At 37.6% G+C, this 25,985-nt stretch overlaps 1 protein-coding gene across 1 annotated transcript in view; it reads right to left on the bottom strand.

Moving 5' to 3' along the window:
• cntnap2a (contactin associated protein 2a) overlaps positions 1–25,985 on the bottom strand; it is a 359,863-nt gene that overhangs the window by 147,193 nt on the left and 186,685 nt on the right. The window contains exons 5-9 of the mRNA XM_039617641.1: positions 23,698–23,750; positions 22,639–22,789; positions 21,673–21,857; positions 16,284–16,427; positions 14,668–14,929 (exon numbers count right to left, since the gene is read on the bottom strand). Of these exons, the coding sequence (XP_039473575.1) occupies positions 14,668–14,929; positions 16,284–16,427; positions 21,673–21,857; positions 22,639–22,789; positions 23,698–23,750 (795 nt within the window). The remainder of the gene's footprint in view (positions 1–14,667; positions 14,930–16,283; positions 16,428–21,672; positions 21,858–22,638; positions 22,790–23,697; positions 23,751–25,985) is intronic.

Below are 25,985 nucleotides of genomic sequence, written 5' to 3'. Positions count from 1 at the left end.
CAGTGAACTCTTTAGAAGGACTCATTCTTTTACTAATGTTTGTACCGGCAGACTGCATGGCTAGGTGTTTGATTCACCTGCTGCAATAAGATTAAATGGTGTGGCCCCATAATCTATGTATGTGTGGATGAACTAATACTGTAGTAAAACTATATGTAAAACTATATACTGACTATGTGTTTGGGCTTTTTCGTTTTTTTGATTGTATACCAAAGCTATTTAATGCCAAAGCTATGAACTTATTTTGCATTTTCTCCACACAGATTTCTATGTATTCATATTAGTGCAGACACGAATATGTAAATACACTAACTTAAATCTTTTAATAAATGGTGCTGAAGATTCTAAACTGTCTTTTAACTTTTCAAAGCCAAGACCTATTATCTTCTACTGATCATGATTGACTAAAACTGTTCCTCTTCGTTAACATAATACGTTTTTTGTTTGACAACATTCAATAGATTGACCAATACTCAGCAAAAATCTAAGAAAAAGAACAGACTGGCATTGTCCCTTCTTAGTGACAAACAATGCGCACTACATCTTCAACCATGGTAACATGAGATAACTTATACCGATGCCATGCTACATATTGAGGTCAAAGTGAACCAGTTAAGTCCTTTAACTGCTGTGGCCTGACCTTGGAGCTAATGGTTGTTAAAGATTAGCTGAATGAAAAACAGTATGAATGATAATACTAACAGCTCTCCAACACTGCACAGTTTGAGTCTTTTAGAGAACTGCCTGATCATGAGAAGTCTTCCATTATCCACACAGTTAGTCTGACTGCAGTTGTGCCAGAAAGAGAGAGAGACATGCGCTCCAACAGTGAAGCGCAAAAAGAAATCTTGTAAAGCAGAAAGTGCCAAGCCAGTGCACAGACAAGTGGATAGACAAACAACACCACACAGCTGGGATAATAGTTATCACAAAGTTTCAAGAACCAATTGTGGCTAACTAACTGCAATAGCCTCCAAGCTTTAAAAGTGTGCATACTGTATTTGTGTTTGGTAATTGTGGACATATTGTATTTCTGTTGAAGTCCATGAAAATATCTTGTACTGCTCTTTTTCTTTTCTTTAAGGGCCAAATTGAATAAATTCTTTTTAAACTTAGCTTTTAAACTGAATGAGAAAAATAACTAAACTGCAGTGATGCACTTTGTAGCTAATGAATAGACAAGATTAATGTGTTGTGTGTAAAACTATATGCAAATGCCTACTGTCATATTTTTCTTTTTGTGTGTGCTCTTATAAGTGGGTAAATAAATTAAAAGGACACTAGCCTCTTAAATATCTAAGTTGCATTATATGTGCTGTAAAACTACGAATAGGAAGCTGAGATATATTTTAGAGGATCATAACCTGACTCAGGAAAATGGTGTTTTAAGAATGGTGCAATTCTTAAAGATAGAGATGAGCTCATGTAGAGACTGATTATACACATAACAAAGAGTAGTAATAGTTATCACTGTAGACAAAAAACATAACAAAACAAATTAATAAAACAAAAAAATAAGGACAACATAATTTTATGTTTGCCTATTTATTTTTTCACGATCTTATTCATCTAGGGAAGACTTGGTGTTGGCTCTTTCTGCGGTAGAGTATCACTTCCTGTTATAGTTCAACACACAGTGGTGTTTTTGTGTAACTTATCTGAGCAGCCAATTTAATTAAAAACTTATAGATAATGTCTGATTTCATAGTGTAATCTCAGAAAGTGTACTCTTTCCAAAGCACACTCTCTGTTGATTCACCCGCTAATTATATTCACAGCATTCCCTCCCTTTAGGGATTTGCTAGCTTAGCTTAGCACAGCTTGTAGCCGACTCACTACCAGCATGGCCCCTTCACCTGTCCCTCACTTTCACCTGACAATGTCAGTCTGTTCTTAAAGTGTGCAAGAGAACTTTCCTGCTCTTTTTGTCAGATGTTTAGTTTGTGTCAGAAAAATCAGCAAAAAATTATGTAAATACAAAAAATCACAAAGAAAGACCAATGTTGTATCCACAACTGTAAAGAGTAAAACAGTAAAATCTGGATTATTAAACATTAGGTCTGTCACTGTCTCTGTTAGTACATGAATTAATAATTGTTCAACAAAATGATTCTGCCGGACACAAGTCTGATTATGGCATGACGATTATGTTAATTTAAATTAACCAACACCCCAGAGTTATATCAATTGTCAGCATCCCCGAAGCATTGGGCGAGGAGGTGTGGTGTGGCAGCAATCTCCCACTCCAGCTTGTTAATCAACCAAAGACCCAGACTGAGTTATAATTCATATTAAAGCCCGATGCTTAGCCTTGTCCACCCTAGCTGGAAAACTCAAAAAGCAGTTTCATTTGTTGCTATCTATCATTTACCTGAGCCATACTCAGAGTTTCTGTTTGGATTCTCAGACTTTTTATCAAAATCAGTGCTGAGCTCAGATAAAATAATTATTGTGGGTGATTTAAACATCCATGTAGATACCAAAAATGACAGCCTCAACACATTTTAAATCTATTATTACACTCAACTGACTTCTTTCAGAATGTAGAAGAACCCACCCACCACTTTAACCACACTCTAGATCTTGTCCTGACATATGGCATAGAAAGGGAATATTTACCAGTATTTCCTAGTTTTACCCTCTTTTGTCTGGTTACAATAATGGATTACACAGAAGTGGGGAATAGATTTCATGACAGCAGATGTCTTTCTGTAACCAAGTTTAAGGATTTAATTCATCCACTGTTATCTTTTTCATTCTCTGTGCAAACACAGTGCAGCGCAGCTACCTGAACACTATTCCCACAGAGCGTTGATTATCTTGTTAATATTTTTACTTCTTCACTGCTTACAACTCTAGATACTGTAGCTCCTATGACAAAGAAAGCCTCAAATCAAAAGTACATTTGAAATTTGATTCATATCTATGTAACAGACTCCAATTTATTCCTGTAAATCGAGAGTCCTCTTCACACACTAAGGTTAATTATGGAGTTCCACAGGGTTCCATGCTAGGATCAATTGTCTTTACATTATACATGCCTTTCTTAGGGAGTATCATTAGAAAGCATAGCATACACTTTCGCTGCTATGCGGATGACACCCAACTTTATCTATCCATGAAGCCAGAAAACACACACCATTTAATAAAACTGCAGGGATGTCTTAAAGACATAAAGACATGGATGACCTCCATCCATGACCTCCTCTGCTTCAAAATTCAGATGAAAGTAAGGTTATTGCACTCAACCCTAAAAATCTTAGAAATGCAGTATTTATCCAGATGCTTACTCTGGATGGCATTACCCTGGCCTCCAGTAACACTCTGAGGAAACTTTGTGTCATTTTTGATTTGGCTAAGTCCTTTAGTATGCACATTAAACAGATATGTAGGAATGCTTTCTTCCATTTGTGTAATATCTCCAAAATTTGAAACATTCTGTCTTAGAGTGATGCTGAAAAACTAGTTAATGCATTTATGACTTCTAGGCTGGACTGCTGTAAATCATTGTTGTCAGGATGGAGTTAAAACTCCCTGAAAAGCCTACAGTTGATAAAAAATCCTGCAGCAACTGACCATTCTAACAGGGACTAAAAAGTGAGAGCGTATTTCTCCTATATTGACTTCTTTTCATTGGCTTACTATTAAATTCAGAATCGAATTTGAAATTGGGATAAAGGCACCCACTGTACTTTTAAGATTAAGTTTAAAACGTTCTTTTTTGAAAAAGCATATAGTTAGGGTTGGATCAGGTGACCCCGAGTCCTCCCTTGCCTGGTTCTGCTGGACATTTCTTCCTGTTAAAGGGGTTTTTTCCTTTCTGCTAGCGCCAAAGCGCTTGCTTACACGAGGTCATATCACTGTTGGAGTTTTCTGTGTTTTCCGTTTTATTATTGTAGGGTCTTCACATGACAATATAAAACACCTTGATGCAACTGTTGTTGTGATTTGGCGCTTTATAAATAAAACTGAATTGAATTGAATCAAACATGCTAGGAATGTTGTGTGCAATAAATCATTTGGAGACTAGGGCAAGTCACCTACCTCCTCTCCCTACTGCGCTGCATGCTGGGAGTGTGAGTGAGTGAGTGTGTGAAGGTGGCTGATGATCGTGAGGAGCTGCTTAGTGAGAAGCTGCTGAGTTCTCGACTGTGTTTTTTTCTTCCTTTACATCTTGTCCTTGATGAAAAGGTAAGAGAAGTTTATTTCATTGATTTGTGTTGCGTGAACAAAACTTAGTTAATCGTTTGTTTTCTTTTGAGCCACAGCATACCTCCCTAGTGAGTGTTCTCCTTCCCTGTCAATTAGACATGGGGTTAGACTGATGGCTGCCCCACAGATAGGGCAGGTTCTTTTGGCTGTAGGAAAACAGGCTGGCCATGAAGACATCACTTACGACTCTCAGATGACCAAGGCTGTGGATTTTCTCAGAGAGAAGCATTTAGTCCACTTGTTTATTTAGAGAGGTATGACCTTCGATGATTTGTTGTTGGGTATCTTGCCTTTATTTATGCCTTAAACATACATCACTATGTCTAGGCGGTATGAAATGTTGGACACAAATGCTCATCCTGCCCTCACAAAGACCAGGGAGTGGACAGCCGTACAGCTGAGCAATACATTCAGGCTTAAGTGAACAGCAGAGGGCTGCAGACGGCAGTGCTGTTGAGCAGGCTCCAGACGAGCAGGCTGCGGGTAATGGTAAATGGACTGGCTCTTATATAGCGCTTTTCTACTTAATCTAAGCACTCAAAGCTCTTTACACAACTTATACATTCACCCATTCACACAAGCACTTTTTTTCTAAACTGTTTCTACACGCATTCATACTCCGATGGATGCATCGGAGGTTAGTATCTTGCCCAAGACTGCATACAAATATGGACATGGAGACTGCATACCCATATTTGGCATGCACACTGGAGCAGACTGGGATTGAACCACCAACCTTACAGTTAGTGGCCACCCCCCAGTTAACAACAACCCACATAAAATGCAGCACAATACGGTGAAGGTCACAACTGCTACCCCAAAAACTGATAAGCTGCACATTGAAGAAATGGTGGACGATGTCAGATAGACAAGAGAGAGAAGCAAGGAAAAATGAGGGGAAACTAATCTAAGGTAAGTTAATAAAATAGCTGACGCACAGGAGGAGGTCTTCCTTAGGAAGGGAATCAGTGTCCTCTTTCTCCCCCTATTCTTTCTGCTTTGTTTTGGTTTTAATAGTGGGAACATTGAACATCAATGAGAGTATAGGGATAGAGAAAGGCCAGCACTGCTAACTGAGCCTAGTAGAAATAAAAACATTGATGTGGTCCTTTAACAGGAAGCACACAGCTCAGTAGATAATGAAGCTGAATGGGGAATGAGTTCAAGGGGGCAGTGTTTTCTTAGTCAAGGCAGTAATCCTAGTGTGCATGTAGCAGTTTTATTTTCTCAGCACCTTCATTTAACAAACATTTCAATGTGTGAAGTGGAGCAGAGTAGCTTCCAAGTAGTGGAAGCACCAATCAGGGATATATTATTTTTATTCATAAATGTTCATTCATAAATGCTCAGAGCTCTGGTACTGACTGTAAACTGTAATTTCACAAACTAAGTGACAAATGAAAGGCGTACTACAGTAGCTCAGTTGTAGTGGTACGTACAGGACTGGAATTTTACCACCTATTCTACAGCTGATAGGAATATAGAGGAAGCTCACCCACCTTCAGCCTCCCTTCTGACCACCACTAATGAAATTAATTTCACAGATTTGTGGCGGAAACTCTATCCTACATTATACATACCTAAAAGTCTCTGAGGGCAGTGGTGAGGGCAGTTAGGCGTGATGCAGTTTATCTTTGTAATTTATCAAATATACAATAATAGGTTAATTAGGGTATCAATAGCTATTTTATTGTTTCTTTTTAATGTTGTCATTTTATTATACTGTCTGGAACAGGTCTTGTAAATGAGATACTGAATCTAAATGGGATTACAGTACCGGTGTATAATAATGCTGGCACATTCTCAGCTTTGTCTGAACTTGCACGCTAATGTATGGCTGACCCAAAACAAAGATTTTTATCAGTCTTTCTATGATTTCTGGAATTAACGAGACTGAGCTTTTTTTGTCAAGTTATCTCAATGATACGATGTAAACAGACTTTTCTTTTGCAAACAATACACTACACTCATAACAGCTATTGAAAAGAATTGGTTTGCGGCTGTAGAAAGGGACATTAGGGTTAAAGAAGACACAATTATTAATGGGACAGACAATGATAACAGTGCTTGGGATGGATAATAGGAGGTTTTAGGTCGGTTTCTCCAAGAAAAAGCTAAAGGGTCTTTAATTAGAACTCACATCCCTACTATAAAATAAAATTCCAACCAATATTTTTTTAAGCTGGAGAAAAAAGTTCAATCAAATGCTGCACCTCAAGCTCTCAGATGGGTCTCTAACATCTGACTCTTGAGGGTTGAGGAAGCTCACTGCAGAGTTGTACTCAAGCTTTAGTGCTGACAACTGTGATGTGGACTGTTTGGCTAAGATATTGGGCCTTCGCCTCGAGTGGGTGAAGCAGTCTGCTTCACTGGAGACCACCATCTCTTTTGATGAAATGTCCGCAGCAGTTCAGCAGCTCAGCTGTGGTCGGTTGATGGATTTCCTGCACACATTTTTTTCTTTCTATTTACCAGGAAAAGTCATTTCATGGAGTTAATCTTTATCCTTTTTAAAAAATTAAAGTTTTTAGTAAAACTTTGGCTTTAGTAAAGCTTGTACTCTTGGTATAAGTCAGTGCTTCTCAATTTTTTTCTCTTACGCCCCCCTTAGGAAGAAGAAAACATTTCTCGCCCCCCACTCTGCCCCTCTCCCACGACTATAAAAAGTATAATTTGTCTATAAAATTATAATTATAAGTACATCTCTGCATAACATTGTATCTGTATTAACATTAAAGTCTGTAACAGAAAAGATTTAAAGTGCATTTTGTAGTACTGCAACTCTCTAAACTACTACTACTGATACATTTAAAGTGCATCAATTTTCCTGAAATTAAAAAAATAAAATAAAATCTTTATTCAAACTATAAACATTTTTTGACCGAATTGAACCAGTTGATGTTGATGCTGTAGTAGATGTGCAATTACACTTTATTCTAGTACTGCAAAAAAAGCATGTGCCCTAGGGTCACACATGCCCCCCCCCCACCCTCCAATGTGCCCCACTATTTGAGAAGGACTGGCACAAGTTGTATTTGGGGGGCAAGTGTTATACTAAAAGTGGTTGAAATCCTTAGTCGACCTGTCCCTGGTCAAAGAGGCACCAGGAAGGCATGTCTCCTTTCTGGGATGCTGTATGCTCTGGCCATTGAACTCCTCCTAAACTAAATGAAGCTTATTTGTAAGTTCAATAAGGAAGATCTGTAATCATTCCTCTACCTGCTTTGCTGGGTGTTTGGCTGTTAGTCTAATCATTACATCACTACCACTTTCCCACGCCCTCAAACTCAATGCTGTCATCATTACTCTAGTCCAGTCATCTTCTTGCCCGCCTTCTTTGTGCCAGTCAGCCTCCACTCTGTGTGGTTTCAATCTCAGTGCTCTCTGTCATTCTCCCTTTCAGGTGTGCAACCCACTTCTTTCCCATCTCCACCTTACCCGAGTGACTCAGAGCACCATCCAACCCTCCATCTTCATGTTCACCACCTTCAGCGTCTAGACTCAGGGAGGTCCTGTCCTAAATCCTATCACTGCTGGGATTCTGTTGTGCCATGATGAGTAATCGGAGTCTAATTGCCAAATACATTAAGTTCTCTATCTCAATAAATTGTATTCAGTTCCTACAAATGATCTCTTCTTATTCAACTCAGGCAAGGTCTTGCAGGGTTGACCTTTGCAAGTGAAGTAATAAGCACAGTGAGCATGTCTGCATGTGCTGATGATGAAACTGGCCCTATGGTGGTCAACTGGTCAAAATGTGACAGGCTTTTGCTTGCAGAGTGAAACAGTAAAGTACAACAAACATTACTACAGTAGAACGGGGCGCGGATGAAATGTTTAGGTAACCTCATAACTTTAATTGATAGTAAAATAGAACCTTAAAGCTTGTCAGAAAAAAGTGATTTGATTCTTATCCTGATTAATGCTGGTATCGACTGATATTAAAAAAAAATGTAATGAGATTTTTTTTCCAATATCACCCAGTTGGTGGCTTCAGGTCTTAAAATAAAATTTGTGTATCATAAAATAGTGTCAGACATTAAAACATATGTTTATGTTTGGGGAGTCAGTGCTGTCCTGTGCAATAAAACTGTGAAAAAAGGATTCTTAACATCATATTCCATGCAAAATAAATCATGCAACATACCATTTATGCATGCATGTATTTATTTTTGTTTATTTATTTATTTTTGTGCGTGTTGTGGGTACATGTTAAACTTCAATTTAATATTTTCTTGTTGTAAACGAAAAATTGAACCAATAAAGTGTTTGTTAAGGGTCAAAGGTCTCTCCTCTCCTTTTTTTTTTTACCCTGTTTCTATTACATATTGATCCTGTATGTACACTATAAATGAATTTTGTCTGCTATAAATTTATGGGACCCTCTGGCACTCATGAATTTTAAACCCCCTCCTCCCCACTCCCACTACCACCCATCTCCTCCACTCCTAAATATTCAGCCCTCCAAGGTAATTCAAAGAGCTTTGCACGTCCTCACAGATGGCAATATACCAACCACACAAAGCTCCAGACTATGACATATTAAGCTTTGGCTATGCACACATATATACATACAAATACAAATGCATTGGGACACGGACACACACACACACACATTCTGGGGGAATGAAACAATATAACATTATAATCGGCGGGTGGCTGTACTGTGTTTTTTTTCCCTCTCAAATGTGTGCCTCAGGCCTTTCCATTATTGTAATGCTTTATGCTTCCTGTTCGGACTGTGCAAGTAACCTCATGTGTGACTGATGGCAATTCTGCATCTCAAAAGAACTGATTTTATGACTTCTTGCCGAGTTGATGGGTATGAAGCATGCATGCAAGTGCATACGCACATGCAGAATTTTAAAATGGCAAAATATTTAAACTTTGATTCAAATAGTTTCTGCTGCCTCTGGCTTTGTCCAATTTTGTAGTGAGGCTTACCTCTGACAGAGAATGATTCTGTGGGAAGATATAGTTCCCTAGTTGTATAAATAATGCAAGCAAATACGGTGATTTACAAAAATAATGAGGAGAAGAGTCAATAAATGAAAAAAAAAAATAAGTAGGGGAAAGCAAAGCAGATGAAAAAGTTGTTTGCACAACATTAACCATTTATAAACCTGAGAAATGAAACACTGCATAAAGCATGTGCAAAAATATCTAACGCAAAAAAAAAAAAAGTTTAAAATGCTGGACTCTGATATTACATTGGGTGATGTTAATAACTATTGCTAGAAATTTGCAAATTAGTTGGTTAGTAAATTACTTTAATTAAAGTTAATAAAACAGTACTTATATATAGGCTGTCATAAAAGTTTATTCTGGCACTAATAATACATGCTTTAAGTAGTGTTTAAACAGGCAGGTGGAGTGACACTGGCATAAATAATCATTCAGAATTTTTCATTTTCACTAACTGGTAGGTTTTCAGCCACCTCCATAGTGTAGGGATAAATGGACTGGTACTTTTATAGCACTTCTAATCACTTTAAGAACTCACTCAATACAAGCCTTGATTATTCAATTCACACACACACATTTATAGAAATGCTTTTTTTTTTAGTTTTTAGTTAAAGCCACTCTCTCATGCAGGTTGGAGGAGCCAGGGATGGAACCATTAACCTTGTGATTAATAGGTGATCTATGTCCTGAGCTACATTTGTTAGGCAAATGCATAGTGGTGTACACAATTGTCTAACAAAGATCCCTGGAGCAAGTCTCAAACATACGGAGATGTGGCGACCACTTGTATATAAGTGAGGAGCTGAAAGTAGCTTTTAAAACATATATGATAACATTACTGATGATTTGCAGGCTATTAACTATTTTGGAAATGTACAAATCTACTGATAATTCTTATTATAAATAACATTTTTTGGCCTCTCCACATGCATTCATGCCTTCTTGTTACTTGTCTCAGTCTAAAGTAAAATATGGTGGTGTACAATGCAGAGAGCTATAGATAAAGTCTATAAATAGAGTCATATTTTCTTCAAGATGTAGTGGGATGTTTAATTCAATAAGATTAATTACCACTACTTTAATGTTTTGTCTTCTTCGACAGCTAAACAGGAGTATAAAATATATTTCCTCACTATGTATCACAGGAATCTCATAGGAAATTAGATTTCTTGGTCTGTGCAAAAGCAGGGGAGACAGTGAGTATTGTTTCCATGGAAACAATGCTGGTGCCTAATAATTCAATATTTAATCAAGAGGTGATCAGAGGAAAGCGTCTTCAACACATATACTCAAATACCTGCCACCTACCAGCTACAGGTACAAAGAGATCCTCTTTCATTGGCTTTGGTTTATTGGAAATTTTCATGGTGGGTAAATGAGAAAATAGAACTTTAATTTTAGTTTGGATATACCAAACATGCTTTGGTCCTGCTGCATGGTCATTAACACAACAATTTTCAGCTACACTCTAACAAAACTGTTATTTTGTTCCAAGAAATGAGTGATGAGACTAAAAGAAACAAAAACAGAGTTAATGAGAGAGTGGGAAAGTCATGGGAAAATTAGAGAATCGACTAGATATAAACACGCTCACAAAAACATTATTCGAAGGATTCCCACAGTCTCACCTGGAGAGTTCTCCCAAAAGCTTCATGTGCCCTTTTGTTTTACTCTTTATCTGCCTGACTGAGAGATAAATGGATGAAATGACAGACGTTTTCTCAGAGAACAGAAGAGCATGTTTTCAGTGGTCACAAACACTTTTACTGCAAGTTGTTGCTATCACACACACACACACAAAAAGCAGCTACTTATCTGTATACACACACACACACGCACACACACATCTTGAATAAGCATACTTCTCATCCACTTAGTGGATGTGTGTGTTCATAGTGGGGAAGATCTATGGTCTGGTGGATTTGGTGTGTGGGGGTGGAGACTTTAATGACCTCAGACCCACAGTGGCAAGAAAGAGGTTATGAAGATATATGATGATTTTATTCAAGCTTTCTTTGCTTCATCTGCTCTCCCTATTTCTTGTGTTCCACCTGCCCATTTAGTTTTCAGAAAAATGCGTTTAATTACCAGGTTGTGCTTAAAAGTACATTAGGCAAAAAAAAGAAAAAAGTAAAAGAAAAGTGGCCACAATCACAACATCAGTGAGCCCAAACGTATTCTCCTAGATAAAGTATTATATATATGAACATGTGGAACAACTGTCTGTCATTAATGACACATTTAGAGCAAAAACAGACTGGCATGGGCCTTTTATTGGGAATCATAATATTTATCGTTATGTAAATGTCTAACATTGGTTTGCATTTTTGCTGCGGTCTGATCCAATAGCTCCTGAGGGGGGGAAGAAAATGTCTCAGTTTAACTGGCTTATTACAGACCTTCCTCTAATTCTAGCTTTCAATAACACTATCTTTACAGCATTTCATTTCATTTGATGAAACAAACTGCTTAATGGAGCTTTAAAGAATACGTTTCTGGGGGCAAAAAAGAAATGCTTGGAACGCCATATATTTTTAAGGATTTGTATGTTAAATTATACTAATATACTCCAACTTTAAAATATACACATTGGTAGCACCTGGTTGGACCCTTTTTGCCTTTAGAACTGTCTTAATTCTCTGAGGTAACAAGGTGCTGGAAACATTTCTCAGAGATTTTTATCCATATTGACATGATAGCATCACATACAGTAGTTGCTGTGAATTTGTCTGCTGCACATCTATGAATGTGAATCTCCTGTTCCACCACATCCCAAAGGAGCAGATCTAGTGACTGTGGAGGTCATTTGAGTACAGTGACTTAAATTTCATCTTTACGAAACCTGTTTGAGATGATTTGAGCATCATGACATAGTGCAAGAGTGCCAAGAAAATATCCACTGCACAATTACATGACCAGCAGCCTGAAGTCTTAATACATGGCACAGAGGATTCAAGATTTCATGTTGTTCACACCAAATTTTGACCTTGCCCTCTGAATGTTGCAGCAGATATCAGGACTCATCAGAACAGCCAGCATTACTGTCCAGCTCGCATGAACTCAGTTTTTTGTTTTTAGCTTCCAGTATTAGTCCCTGATCTGGTCTTCTGTTGCTGTAGCCCATGTGCTTCAAGGTTCGAGATGCTCTTATGCATACCTTATACGTTATAACGAGTGATTAGTTTCTGCTGCCTTCCTATCAGTTGAAGCAATCTGTCCATTCTCCTCTGACCGCTGTCATCAACAAAGCATTTCTGCCCAGAGAACTCACTGGATATTTTCTCTTTTTCAGACCAGTCTCTGTCAACCCTAGAGATGGTAATGTTAGAAAATCCCAGTGGATCAGCAGTTTCTGAAATATTCAGAGCAGCCCATCTGGCACAAACAACAATGCCACATTTAAAGACACATAAATTACCCTTCTTCCCTATTGTGATAATCAATTTGAACTTCACCAGGTCAACTTGACCATGTCTACATGCCTAAATGCACTGAATCGCTGCCATCTGACTGGCTGATTAGATATTTGTGTTCATAAACAGACTTGCTGAAATCAGCTTTGTATGTTTTTTTACAGTATGTGATTCAATTCTGTTTACAGGAATTAATCACATGCCTTATTCTGACTCATGCAATGGCATATTATTTGGCCTAAACCAGGGATTTAGTAAGAAAACACTTTCTGTGATTAACCATCATTGGTGAATTTGCAGTCTTAGATGGCTAAAAGGTTACTCGGGTTAAAAGCTCCAAATGAAACAATGTGTGTGCTTGTGTGTTTTTCCTTCAAGCAAACAGAGAAAATGAGAAATACTTTATTTATCTTATCTGTTTGGAAATAGGTATATGTCTGAATAAGCTGTCACTTAAATGCTCCATAAACAAATTATCCCCAGTGGGAAAAGAAAACTGGATGGTGTTGTGTCTGTAAGAAGCCTCTCTTTTCTCTCACTCTCGTTTTGCTCCTCAATGTGTGCATATCTGCACGTCTCTCCCCAGTATATTTGCCATTAAGAGGGACTAAGCATTTCATTATAAGTCTACTGAGCTCCCACTGTGTCATTGAAGCTAGAAGCCAGTTTGGCTTTCTTTTTCAGAGATACTAATAACAGAATCAAAGGAGGGAGCATGTGTTTGCGTGTGCGGGTATGTGTTTGTGTGTCTATGTACTCTGGTAATACTGATGTAATCGCAGGCTCAATCCCAATTAGCCTAGAGGGTAACTCTGTAATAATCCCTACCCCTGGGCATAATGGCCTATTAAAGCAGCAGTGGACAGAATAAATGAGTGTGTCTACAGATAGAGAGGGAGAAAGAAAGAAGGGGAAGGAAGAAATAAGAGTAAGGGAGGAAGGGGTGAGGGGCAAGAAAGGTGGTAGGAAAGGAATGAAATAAGTGGAATAAAAAGAGCCACAGATGAAAGCATCATGGCTAAATTTATTTTGAACCTTATTTTGTTTCTACCTTAATAATAAATTCCAGCTTTATGTGCATCAGTTTAATGGGCACCAAGTTTGCTTATTTTCAGCTCATTATTTTTATTCTTGGAATCGACAAGAGTGGCTTTGAAAATTAGCATTTCAAAATCACGGTTAATTACCTTGTAGTAGAACTTGATGTGACCCCCCCCCCTCAGTTCATCCCCTGTCTCAAACTGAGCCATTTTAGTAACCTCCCATGCCCCAAGTCAACTGATATCACACAGAGCCATGAACAATAGTAATAAGCAGTTCAAAACAGAGTGCTTAGAACAAGAAAAAGCCTGAACTTTTTGGCTAATGAGGATTACCTGCACATACATCTCATGATTGATACGAGCATAACAGGTCGACTGCTGTCATCACCGGTTCGCCTGTTAGTGTTGTTGGGTTTAAAACCACACAAAGCAATTGTCAAAAAAAACAAGAGATCAAATGCTGAAATGAAATTATGAAACACCTATTGGACTGTCTTCATGTTAGGGCTGGTTTGAATGCTCCCAATATGCAACGAAAAGTCAGATTCGCTTCTGTTCAGAATTCAATTAATCATGCACCGTGCACATTAAATTTCATGAATCAATTTTTGCTTCAGTTTTATCTTCATAGCACACCGCTCACATGCTCCTGTCCCCAAAGAGCAAAACAACAGCTGATGTGGGAAACACATGAGCCACTTCAGCTGTGAGTTGGTAGGTATATCTATACTCATCATATTACATTTTTGTTTTAGTATGCTGTAGAGAAAATAAAACCCTTTAAACCTTATTAAACCTTATTTTGTTGCAATCAGGCTTGATTATTGGTTCTATAGAGTTGTCATTTACTGTCCATTGAAAGAAAAAAACACTGCCCAAGAAGCATAACCAATACGGCCGTTGAGTAGCAATGGTTTTTCCTAGAAGGAGTTTCCTACATGAATGTTTTTCACATGGTTCAATAGCAAATATAATGTAAGCAAACAAACGTTGTACACAAGTTGTGTGATATGTTTTTATGTAGGCAAACCCACCTGATGATAAATCTACCCGGTAGTTTTTGGCTGCTTTCGTCACATTGATGTGAAACGCAACCTTGCCCTCCTCAAGCGAGATCTCCAGAGTGCCATCATCAAGATTGCTGAAGAGGAGGAGGCCATGAGGGTTCCACGTACGAAACTGGAAGCCCACGGATACCGTGTTATGATTGGCTCGACCAGGCAACTGCAGGAAACTGGTGGCGTTGAAAAAGACTGGGAAGGTGTGGGTCTCCACACAGGTGAAGGACAGGTTTCGCTGTTAGCATACAGAATTAGAAAAAAGAAAGAACAAAGATGGACAACAGGAGATTAATTAGTTTTTAAACAGAGAAATCAGAAACAGAGCTAATGCCTTTAATGGGGCTTGCCTGTGAAATAAATCCCTCAAACACTTAAGGAAATCTTGTACTTCACCACCTTTTGTTGCTTTGAATCTCGCTTCAGCGTGATTACCTTTAGATATTTGCGACTGAAGCGAGATTCAAACACTGATGAAGCTTGAACACACTCATCTTTTCCTCTAACTGAACCTGTCTTTGAAATTTAACTATTTTCATCTTATTAATCACTTTATCTAAAATTTTATCTACCTTTATTTAACATCAGCAACTATGTATAATTTAGATTCACCAATTAACCTAATATGCATGTCTCAGGACAAGCGGGAACTTGAAGAAAACCCATCTATCAAGAAAAAGCAGAACATACAAACTAGAGTCCAGCTGACCAGAAGATCCTACCTGCTGTGAGCAATAGTAGTAACTAATGCACTGCTGTGCTGAGAAACAGGAACCTGGGTGAATTTTATGTGCTGCAGAAAAACAAACACTATTGTGGTATTTAGGCACTAATTATCATTGAATTTCTCCAACCTTGTGCTCTTAATCTAGTCATTAGCAAGCACACAGCATTGAGCTGCCTTTCCAACTATAGATGATTCCTGATTGCATGTGTGTGTGTGTGTGTGTGTGTGTGTGTGTGTGTGTGAGTGTGTCTGTAAAATCTAAGAGCAGATCTGTTTTGATTAGAAATAAATGGCTGTGTGAAGTCATCAGAGAGAATTACAGGTGTGGTTTGAATGAACTTGATTAGTCCCACCATTTGTTCAATCAGTTCAACAGGGATCAAAGCAGATACACTGGCCGTCCCCTGAGAAAGGGCTTAGATTTTTCAGAAGCTAATTTTTAGGAATGCAGGGCAGCTAATGTGCTGAAGGTGCATCCTGCAGTCTGAAAAAGTAGGGTGCATTTCATGAAAAGAAACAAGGCCTTTAATCTGCCTCTTGTGCCATCGAGATATGTTGAAAACAAACTGTTGAATAGTCAATGCAGGGAAATCCTGTCTTTCCACTGTAAGTCATGGTAAAATTGCAGCCATGATAACAACACTTGGAAAGACAGCAAGGACACACATGGAGGGGCCACTGACAGGTCAGTTGTATCTGATTAATTATGAATCTGTTCAAGCATTTTGGTTCAGTGAATAATCTGCCGCCACAGTCGGGTCAAGTATGGAGTTAGTGTGACAATAATAAGCATGTTCAGCAGGCAGCTGCCTTTATAAGTGCTATTCCAAAACGTTTAGATTTATATTTTGCACATTTTCCTTACAAAGCTGGAGGTGTCGAGCTTCTTTCGGCGGGCCAGGTCTGTAATGTTGTCTCCATTGTAGTTGATGCTCTCCATGCAGCCTTTAAAGTTTTTCCTTCCTCCTCCCACTGGCTTCCCACTGTATGGCATCCCGCCAAAACTCAACTACAGAGAGACATAGTGCAAAGAGGTAAAAAGAGATAGAGAGTGAGAAAAAACGCATGGCAAGAATTCCTTTAATTTTTCTTTAATAAGCTTTTCAGGCTTCTCCTCCTGGTTGCTTTTTATGGATTCACAACTGTGCACACTCACATTGCAAACAAATTTCTTACCTCGATGGATTCCACAATCAATTTCCTGTTTTAGGTATTATTCCCTGAATGCTTTGCATTTCATTATCTGATGTTCATTATGTCCATTTTATGGATTAGGGTGGTGCTAGTAATTTGTTTATATTAAAAAGTCGTACATGTGGGGCATAAAGCATTCACACTTTCAGGTTGTAAAAATCAGTCAATTTAGTTTTAAATTGACGTTCGTAAAATGTCAGAATAGTCACTGATAGATATAGAAGACGGTATAAATTCCAGTACTATATTTGGGCAGTTACATGATTTTTGTTCGTCATGCTTTGTGACTAAGCATATTTGATTTGAAGGAAAACAATGAATACTACGTTAAAGTGCCAAGCCATAGCTGCACTTTGAGGTTACATCAATATTGCAAGAACTTTGTGTTAGATACGGTCCTTTAAATTGCGAGGGCTCAAAAGTAATTGGCTTGACACTTGGTTACTAAAAGTTTCTAAGGCAGTCGGTTGTCGTTTCGGTGTTAGTTCATGCACAGAAGAGCTCACACATGGCTCAGAGTTAATTAAGAGTTGAGCTTTGACCTTTAGATTGACTCAGTATATAATCAGGTGACCACAGAAGTGGAAAAAATGGTAATAGTAAATGTTTATCAGAAAGATATCAAATGTGGTTGATTTTCAGAGTGTTTTTTGTCTTAAGGAAATAACAGAAAAAGGCAAACAAGCTCAAGTGGATCGGAAAATCATCTGCATGGTGTAAAAACGCCCATTGTGAGTGCAATGCTTCTCAGGATGCAACTGTTTGTTTTTTCTTCTTCTCTTTTTTCAGAAATCTAAGGAGAATTTCATAAGCTTCATAACCAGAGCCTTAGAGGACTGACCACAACAGAAAAACACCTCTGTAGGACAAAGTTCTGTTGACTGATGAAACAAAAATAACCTCTAACAAAATCATGAAAAGATGAAAGTACAGGGGAAAAAAGCAACAGCATATGACCCAAAACACACTTTCAGTGCTGGGTTTGTGCATTGAAATCAGAAATTGGTTTATAATATTGATTATCATGTACAAACACAAAGCCAACACAACCAAAGAACTTTCATATGATGTTTCTAGAATGGAGGTATGAGATGGCACACCTCATGACTATACAACTTGTGCACTCATACAATAATTGTTACTTAAGCAGGCAATCTAAATACTTTTTTCCCAATTTGAAAAACAATTATTCAACCAAAAATTATGTCTAAAACTTGTGCAGCTCCACATTTCATATAATAAATGCGTGGTAGAACACAGGGCAGCACATGAGCCTTAAAATCATGCCTAATTTTTTAAGTGTGAATTTTCTACATTAATTTTATTTCTGATTAAATATTGTGATTTCCTGTGGGCTCCTCTGCTTTATTCTCAGTCCCTCCTGTCTCACCCCATTTAGAAAATCCTGGAAACATCCCAAGATCTCAGTCTGATGAAGCGGCAGTCCGCTTGCTGAAAGTCAGACAAAATGCAAAGAGACCCCACAGGCAAAAAAGATAAATAAACAAACAAAAACAAAGGTGACTTCAGTATGGGCCCGAGAGAGCATCACAAGGGATGATACAATATGTCCAATGATGCCTGTGGGTAAACGACTTTGGCAGTCGTTTACTGTAACACATTTTTCACTCAATATTCACACAGACATAAAATAATTACTGTGACTTCATCTGTATAGTATTTGTCCAATTAATCTGGCCCTTCAGCTTCCCCCACCACATGCCCACCATTATTATTGACTTATATTATTTGACCTACTATAAAGCTCAAATTAAAGTGGAAGCACTTGAATGTAGGAGCCATTATTTTAGTAGAGAGCCTGAATAGGGAAAAAAAGAGCTCCATGTATAAATACTGGTCAGGAGTGAGTATAAAAATATTTTAGTTTTTCATTCATGTTACCATTAATAGATAAATAACTTTTTTACAATGACAACAAAATAAAATTACAAGCATTGTTTGAGAGACTCAAAGCTTCTCTACCTAATATGACTTTTGAAAATCCGGTGGCATTATGTTGTGTAAACCTGTGTGCAGGTCCTCTTAAACACCAGGTGTAGGGTGCTCATATAGAATAGGAAAGCGCAATATAAGAAGAGTAATGTTGTTACTTGTGTTATGAAGGTTCTTTAGCTATCTGTACCAGGAAATAGAAAAACAATACTTGCTAATATCAAAAAAAAGGTTTTCTTCCTCCGCACTTCCGCTACAATCAGCTAATTTTGTCTTTGTGCGGGAGGAGGAAAATGGTAGAGCACAGATATGGACTTTACTTTTATTTTTATTGCACACAAGGATGCAATGAGCTGAGATGCAGTCTGTATCCAGGACAACAACAATTGCATTATGCTGCTAACAGAACTTTGGCTCTTTGTAAACGTCTGCTAGACAGCATGCTAACACAACGCTAGCTAAAACCCCAGAGTGATTATAAAGCTGAGTGAATGCCGACGCCAGCGCAGCAGCCAGACCCTGAACTTCAACATATAACCAAAGCAGTAATGAGCAGTCAGGCTTGCAGCCTCCATTTCTACCTGTTCTTAAGGTAAAATCAACATGACTTTGAAGTCTTTTTAGACTCTTTTTCATCTTATTTTTGTGTTGTTGGCTTTGTGTTTCTAAGTAAATACTAAAAGAAAGATTGTATGTCTGTCCTAATTAGGACAGGGATTTGTAATGATTTGTGGATTTGTGAAACAGAGAAAGTAACAAATTAAGCAATGTACTGCATTACTTTAAAGAAAAGTAATGAGCAATGTGTAATACATTACTTTTTATGAGTAAAGACCCAAACACTGCACATTATATATATCGTACATGAAATACAACCACTGGACTGGTAGGAGAAAGCATTAAAGGAGAAACATGGTCTTTTTGGGAGAACAGATGTGCTGAGAGGAAAATTCAGGTGTGAAGATGAGAGCTAATAAACTGGCACCTGGTGGGAAGCACTGAAGAACAGAGGACTGATAAAATGTAAACTGGGTTTGTATTTGTTCTACAGTTATACATGTGTTCATTTTTTTCCCCATTTTACACACAACTCTGAGCCCTGAAGGAAGCCAAAATGATGGAGGGCAGTGTGCAATTACCAGTCGATGTGTCTGTCTGTCTGTTTGTGTGCATGTGTGTTGTTGCTTGTGCTGTGTGTGCATCTGTGGTGACGCTCCAATAGTCTTAGTAATTACTGCCAAGGGTAGACACAAATGCACCCGGATATTTAGTCTACAGCCCTAAATGGGAGCAGAGGACACACAAACAAAGATGCACACAAAATAGAGTGTGCAGACTAAATGTACTGAGTACAGTAGTACACTTGACTAAAAGCTGGTCACAAACTGTAGATAGACTTAGTCAGGCAATAACATTGGTAGAATCTATTTAAGGTTCACCACAGACACACCACACACATGCACACAAAGCCTCCTGGTACACCCTTGTTGTATAGATTTCCCTCCAGATCCCTTAATTCAACAGCTTCAGTTTTAATTGGACTGTGGTTTGTCCTGCCCCATTTCTCAGCATCCTACTTAACACTGGAATAGATCAGGCATATCAGCAATACCTAGCAAAGGTCAAACACTTACACACAACCACATCAATAAAAACACAAACACACAGACATTCACATCCTGAAAACCTCGTGCGTATTCAAAATTGCACACATGCATGTGCACTCTCACATTACAAACAAATTTCTTACTTGTATGTATCCCATAATCAATTTCCTCTTTTAGGTATTATTAGCAGAGCGAGTTGCATTTCATTAGCTGATGTTCATTATGTCGATTTTACCGAGTAGCATGATAGCCGAGTGTAAAACCAATATCTAATTTCCTGTGTGGCTTTATTTTACTGTACTGATCACTTGTGAAGAGCAGTTTAAATGCAGTTGCAAATTAGTAAACAGCACAAGGACATAAGGCAGCAAGTAAAGAAACGAAACAAACACAGACAAATGTAACCTTATGCTTACAACTGCTCACATTACAGCATTCTCTGCAAAATGTCACCTAAACCAGAATCATTAAGCTCCAAAATCCAAATACACACTGGCATAACTGTTAATGAATGAAACACTGCAAGGTACTTCATGCAGGCAATTCAAGTCAGCTGGGTGTATTATATGTGAATGGGAAAATAAAGATAAGACATTATTTTACAAGTAGAGATTCAGCTTGGTATTTATAGTCTATCTACAAACATTAACATAAGTTACATATGAGACTCTTCCCTCAAACGTAAGACTGCACTGATGGCAGCAATCAAACCGGACAATTATTGTGTCTGATAGATTTTGACTTAACCTTTTGGGGGATTTTGGCAAAGTCTGTAACATTGTACAGTACAATGTGATATATCCTGGATATTTCCAGGATGACATAAGAACTGCATTTGCATACCTTCTGACTTTGTAGCACATAAAGTTTGATCCTAATTAATAAATAGAGCCAAACTTATTTAATTAAATACTTAACTTTAGTATTGTTTCTGTAAATAATTAGCCAAACCAAGTGCACAGTTTGGTACTACACAGTGCAGTGACTATTTGGTAGATGAGCAGGATCTCTAACAGATGTTGCACTGTTACAATTAACAATCATAGCTGAAGAACTAAGAACACGTCTGTTTCTTCTTTGCCTGGTAACCAGTCATCCGTATAATAGGCAGCTGGTCTTGGCTGACATTATGTCACCATCTTAAGTTGCTTCAATACCAAGACTACCTATTAATGTTATGCTGTTGAATCATTTGGCGTTTTTTTTCTCTCTCTTAACTATTAGGTTTGCAAGCCAACCCTATGGACAGACAGAAGGAGATCAAGCATGCATTACAAATGCACATCTTCAAGTGATCTGACTGGGACTTCTAAGGAGCTTTGGGAGCAGTTTATGGCTGCTCAGACGCAACCTCAAAAGCACTATCAGTCAAATTCAAATATCATATAGTTATTCATATTTATCTTGGCAGTGGCAGAACATCTTGAACTTTTCAACTTTCTCATATTTCCTTATTGTTTGTGTTATTATGTGTATTGGTTGGGATTCATGTCGACTCACCTCATAGTCCAAATCGAGGTGGTCAAACTCTCCATTAGTCCTGAAGTGCTGAGTGTGTCTGTCCAAGGTGAAGTTCACATTGCGACGGTAGCGTTCAATCACTACTGAGTGCCAGTGATTGTCATCCAATAAGCTCCCCGTGGTCACGGAGGTATGACCCAGGCTAGAGCCATACAGATAACTGCCTGTAATAAACACAGGATAAGCCTTAAAATGCAGACATGAGAACAGCGGCTAAATTTGTAAATACAAAATATGGTGTGACTTCTCTGGGAGGGATTTGTCAAACTGGCTAGGAAAATTTTTAGTCCTTCAAAAAATATCCTGATACTTCCAAACTCTGTGCTTCGCATAGGTTTCCATAACCATATACTTTAAAGTTTTAAATTCATAGCACATAACACGACCCATTTTGCAGTACATTACTTTCATGTGTTTGCAACCAGGTGCTGTAAAAATAAAACAAATAAGTCCCACACAAGCAAACACAACATTTTTTTACTGATTTCATTTAATTTTAAAAGTCTAACTTTCAAGGATGTCTGCAGTAAGACACCCTTGGTGTGTCAGACACACTTCTGGTCAACAGTGAATCATGATTCACAGACGTATGGATGGCTTGGGCTTTTGTTTCCTTTATGAAGGGGGGAAATTGTGCATTAGAATCTTAACTTTGCCCTTAACTAATATAATTTCAACAAACGTCCATCAGTATATCCACTGATCCCATCAAAGCACAGCAAAGTGTTATTTTTTGTATCCCAAATCATTTACATTATTTCCCAGCTGCTTTTTATAGACACACATTGATGGAGGTTTTAAAACATCCTCACATGTTTAAATATCACTGTAAAGCAAGACATGTCTGAGGCTGATACCATAAAGACCTAAATCCTAAACACTGTTGGAGAAAGGCTCAAGAGAAAGTTGCTTTTTCTAACTCTGTGGCATTTATTTGTTACCCACCCAGGTTTATCTGCAGCAGCAGCTTGGCCTTACGGAGCTCCAGTGTGATATAGTCTCCCTGCTGGCCTTCCCCATGGAGAATCACGCCCTCACTTTCTGACGTCTTAAACCTCAGTGCGATCACGTCCTTAATGATCTTCATCTTCTTCACCTGTGTTAGCAAACACCGAACACTTTGTGTGATTGTTTGCTACACTGGTGACTCATTTTTGATTAGGTTAAAATGAAAAATTATGTAGAAAAAAACTCAACCAAAAACCCCAATACTAAACAATGAAAAGCAATCTTTTAGAAACTTTTATATTTGGTAACAAAACAAGACACTACCAGTGTTCTGTTTGCCTACATCCATTTATTTATATGCAGCTCACATAAAAAATCCAAATTTCTCATGATACATCTGAATTTTTGATTCTAATTTTTGATTTTATGATCTAGCTTATATAATATGCTGTGTACCAACTAACAAGACTCCAGACTCCAAGACTTATATTTAAGGGCAATAAAGGTTTCTGTCCCAAATGTTTTTCTAGTGACATTAATTTTGTAAATAACAGCTACAATACAATAAAAAGTATAGCATTTGTGGTAAAGGCATTTATATTATTTACTTCCATTTGTAAAAGTCATAATGTTTGCTCTGTCTCACAATAGCTATCAGATTTTTTGCTATTGGACGGAGACATTTATTTCATTTTGGCTTCGTTTTGTGGTTATGGGGTGTTTTTCAGACACATAACTTACAAAGCAGGAATATTTTGCAATATTTACTCAACTAGCATTTTAAACATGTATAGGATCCCAAGACAATGACAAACAAAATACTGAAACTCTCTGTTAAGTATGTTTTTCAATGCTTATTAAAGGACTGCCATAAGTGACTAGCAAAGGAATGATCACAATATAACCAATACCCTCTACTAGCATTCATTACTGGATCTAGTCTCCATGTAGTAGAATGATTGAGTCAATATTGCTTTTTATATTCCAGTTTATTCAAAATTAGATTTTGAATATTCAATTTTAAATATTCGAATATCGAAGTAGAAATTTGGGTACCTTAAAACGATATGAGATCACGCCTTGACCATCAAAATTGATGATGTCTGCCCCTAAAGGACGAAGATGGAATTAAATGACAGGAAGAGAGAGAGAGAGAAAGAGATGAATTATTATTTAAACAAACACAAACCACAAACATTCAGATACATTCAATTCAAACCTGACAGTAATATTTAAAAGAACAGGTGCGCTAATAATAGACGTAAAAAGGGCAAATTAAATGAGATATTATATTGCCAGCTCAATTTCTGACTTTATGGCTTTACATGCCACAATATGCCTTTTTCAAAGGAATATTGTGTTTTTCATTTTTACATGTCACAGTAGGAAGAACACGTTGGGTAATTAACACTGTTTTTGTTTACTGGCACACTTCCTACTAATCATGTTTCCTTTTTAATGCTATACATTAAGATTAAAAATAATTGCAATAATTAAAAAAAATGATATGCCTTTTTTACACATTTAAAAACTGCCACACAGATACACCTATGCAGACTGAGCTGAGAGCTGCAACTTATCCCAGATTCAGTGTAAGCCGAGGTTTAATCAAGGAGAACTCAAGCCATGATTGTCATGTTAAACAAAGTTAAAGTGCAAAGATATGCTCTGTGTATATACTATATGTATAAGTGACAGAGCTCAAAAAAGAGACAAGCAGTGGAATGAGGATGATTTTCAGATCTTGAGCTCAGTAATAAAGAGCGGTGCTTGAGGCATCTCTACAGTCTTGCTATCATCATCACAAGTGTTCGAGTGGTTAGTGGAGAACACATATGTGGCAAGATTGGTTGGAGAATTTAGAGAAGAGAGTACAGGAAGTGATGGGATAACATAACTAGGGAAAGATCAGCTCATCGTATATACAGGGATAATGATGCGCAGTCACACTGCCCCTCAATCTTATATGATTTCTTGGGTTTTCACTTATATAAAACACAGAAATACACAAGTATACTGAGATTGTCTTTCCTGATAAATAGTTGAGGGGAGGTAGAGGGAACTTACATCTGTTCCCTTTGTTCCAACTTCTGAAATGATCCCATGCTGTCTCGCTTTCAGTATTTTTTGCTGCTTCACTCTCACCCCACCCTTGTCACTCTCTTTCCAATTTCATCTTTCTCCATTACTCTCCTCTCTGCTCCACTTGTTATTTATTTTGGTTCTGTCTTTAGTTTCCACTCTTTCTTCAGTCATTTCACTTTGACTTTTGTTCCGTCACATTTATGGTACAGGCAGTGGTGGTATTTCAGTGTCCAACAGTTTTACATGTTGGCATATATGGATATGGATCAACATGGATAAAATAATCAAATAAATAAAAATGACATGTATACATGCATCCACACACAAAAAATGCAAATACAAATGTTTTATGGTTGCTCATAATTATGCTAATGCCCCCCAAAATTCTGACATTTTAAACTACAAAATGAAGTTTGACATTGAAATGTTAAGTTATAACTACACAATGCATTTTTAAACTGCTTAAATACTAGCTTCAGTTCTCTAAAACTAACTGTCAGTGGCCTGAACACATAAATTTAATTAACTTGTAAATATCCTGCCACAGTAATGTTTGGTTTTTGATTTTAATGGTCGGGTTGTTGTTAGTCAACATGACAATTATCATAATATAGCATACATAATTAAAGTTTTGTGGATATAAATGCGATGTTACTGTCATTAAATTAAAATTATACAGGTGCTTAAACAGTGTAAATTAGTCATTTTAGCTGCTGGTAGGTGGTTGCTTTACAACATTTTGATGAAATAATAGATTGCGCATAATTCGTGTTCTCTGGCTACAGAATCTTGCAAAACTAAAATGATAAAATGCTTTTCTAAGGTTTTACAGGTGCAAAGGTGCATCCTTGCCCATTGTTAAATGGTCGCCAGGGAACATGATCACATCATAATATACCATGCATGAGTTTTGCGGATATAAATTAACCATTAATGCTGTGAAATTCAAATTATATGATGGGTATTATGAGTGCATAGATGTTACATAGGGGTTATTATCGCCCATTGGTAGGTGGCCGCTAGGCAAAATGATGATGTCATAACATATGGTTCTATAGATAAGAACCTTAAAGGGGTCTAAGATGTTCCTGTGTGCCAAGTCTGGTTGCTCAACTCCAGACTGTGGGTGGAATTTGAATTTAAGCCTACTTAAAGTACTATTTTTTTTATCCTATTTATTGTTTTTGCAAAACATTTACTCCATTCTAACGGATTAAAACATATTTTTTAAGGTGAAGCTATTGTGATAAATCAGAGTA

This window comes from Oreochromis aureus, linkage group 9, assembly GCF_013358895.1.
Source record: "Oreochromis aureus strain Israel breed Guangdong linkage group 9, ZZ_aureus, whole genome shotgun sequence".
NCBI lineage: Eukaryota > Metazoa > Chordata > Actinopteri > Cichliformes > Cichlidae > Oreochromis > Oreochromis aureus.
The sequence above is the reverse complement of the archived record's forward strand: the minus strand, read 5'-3'. Positions and strand labels throughout refer to the sequence as shown.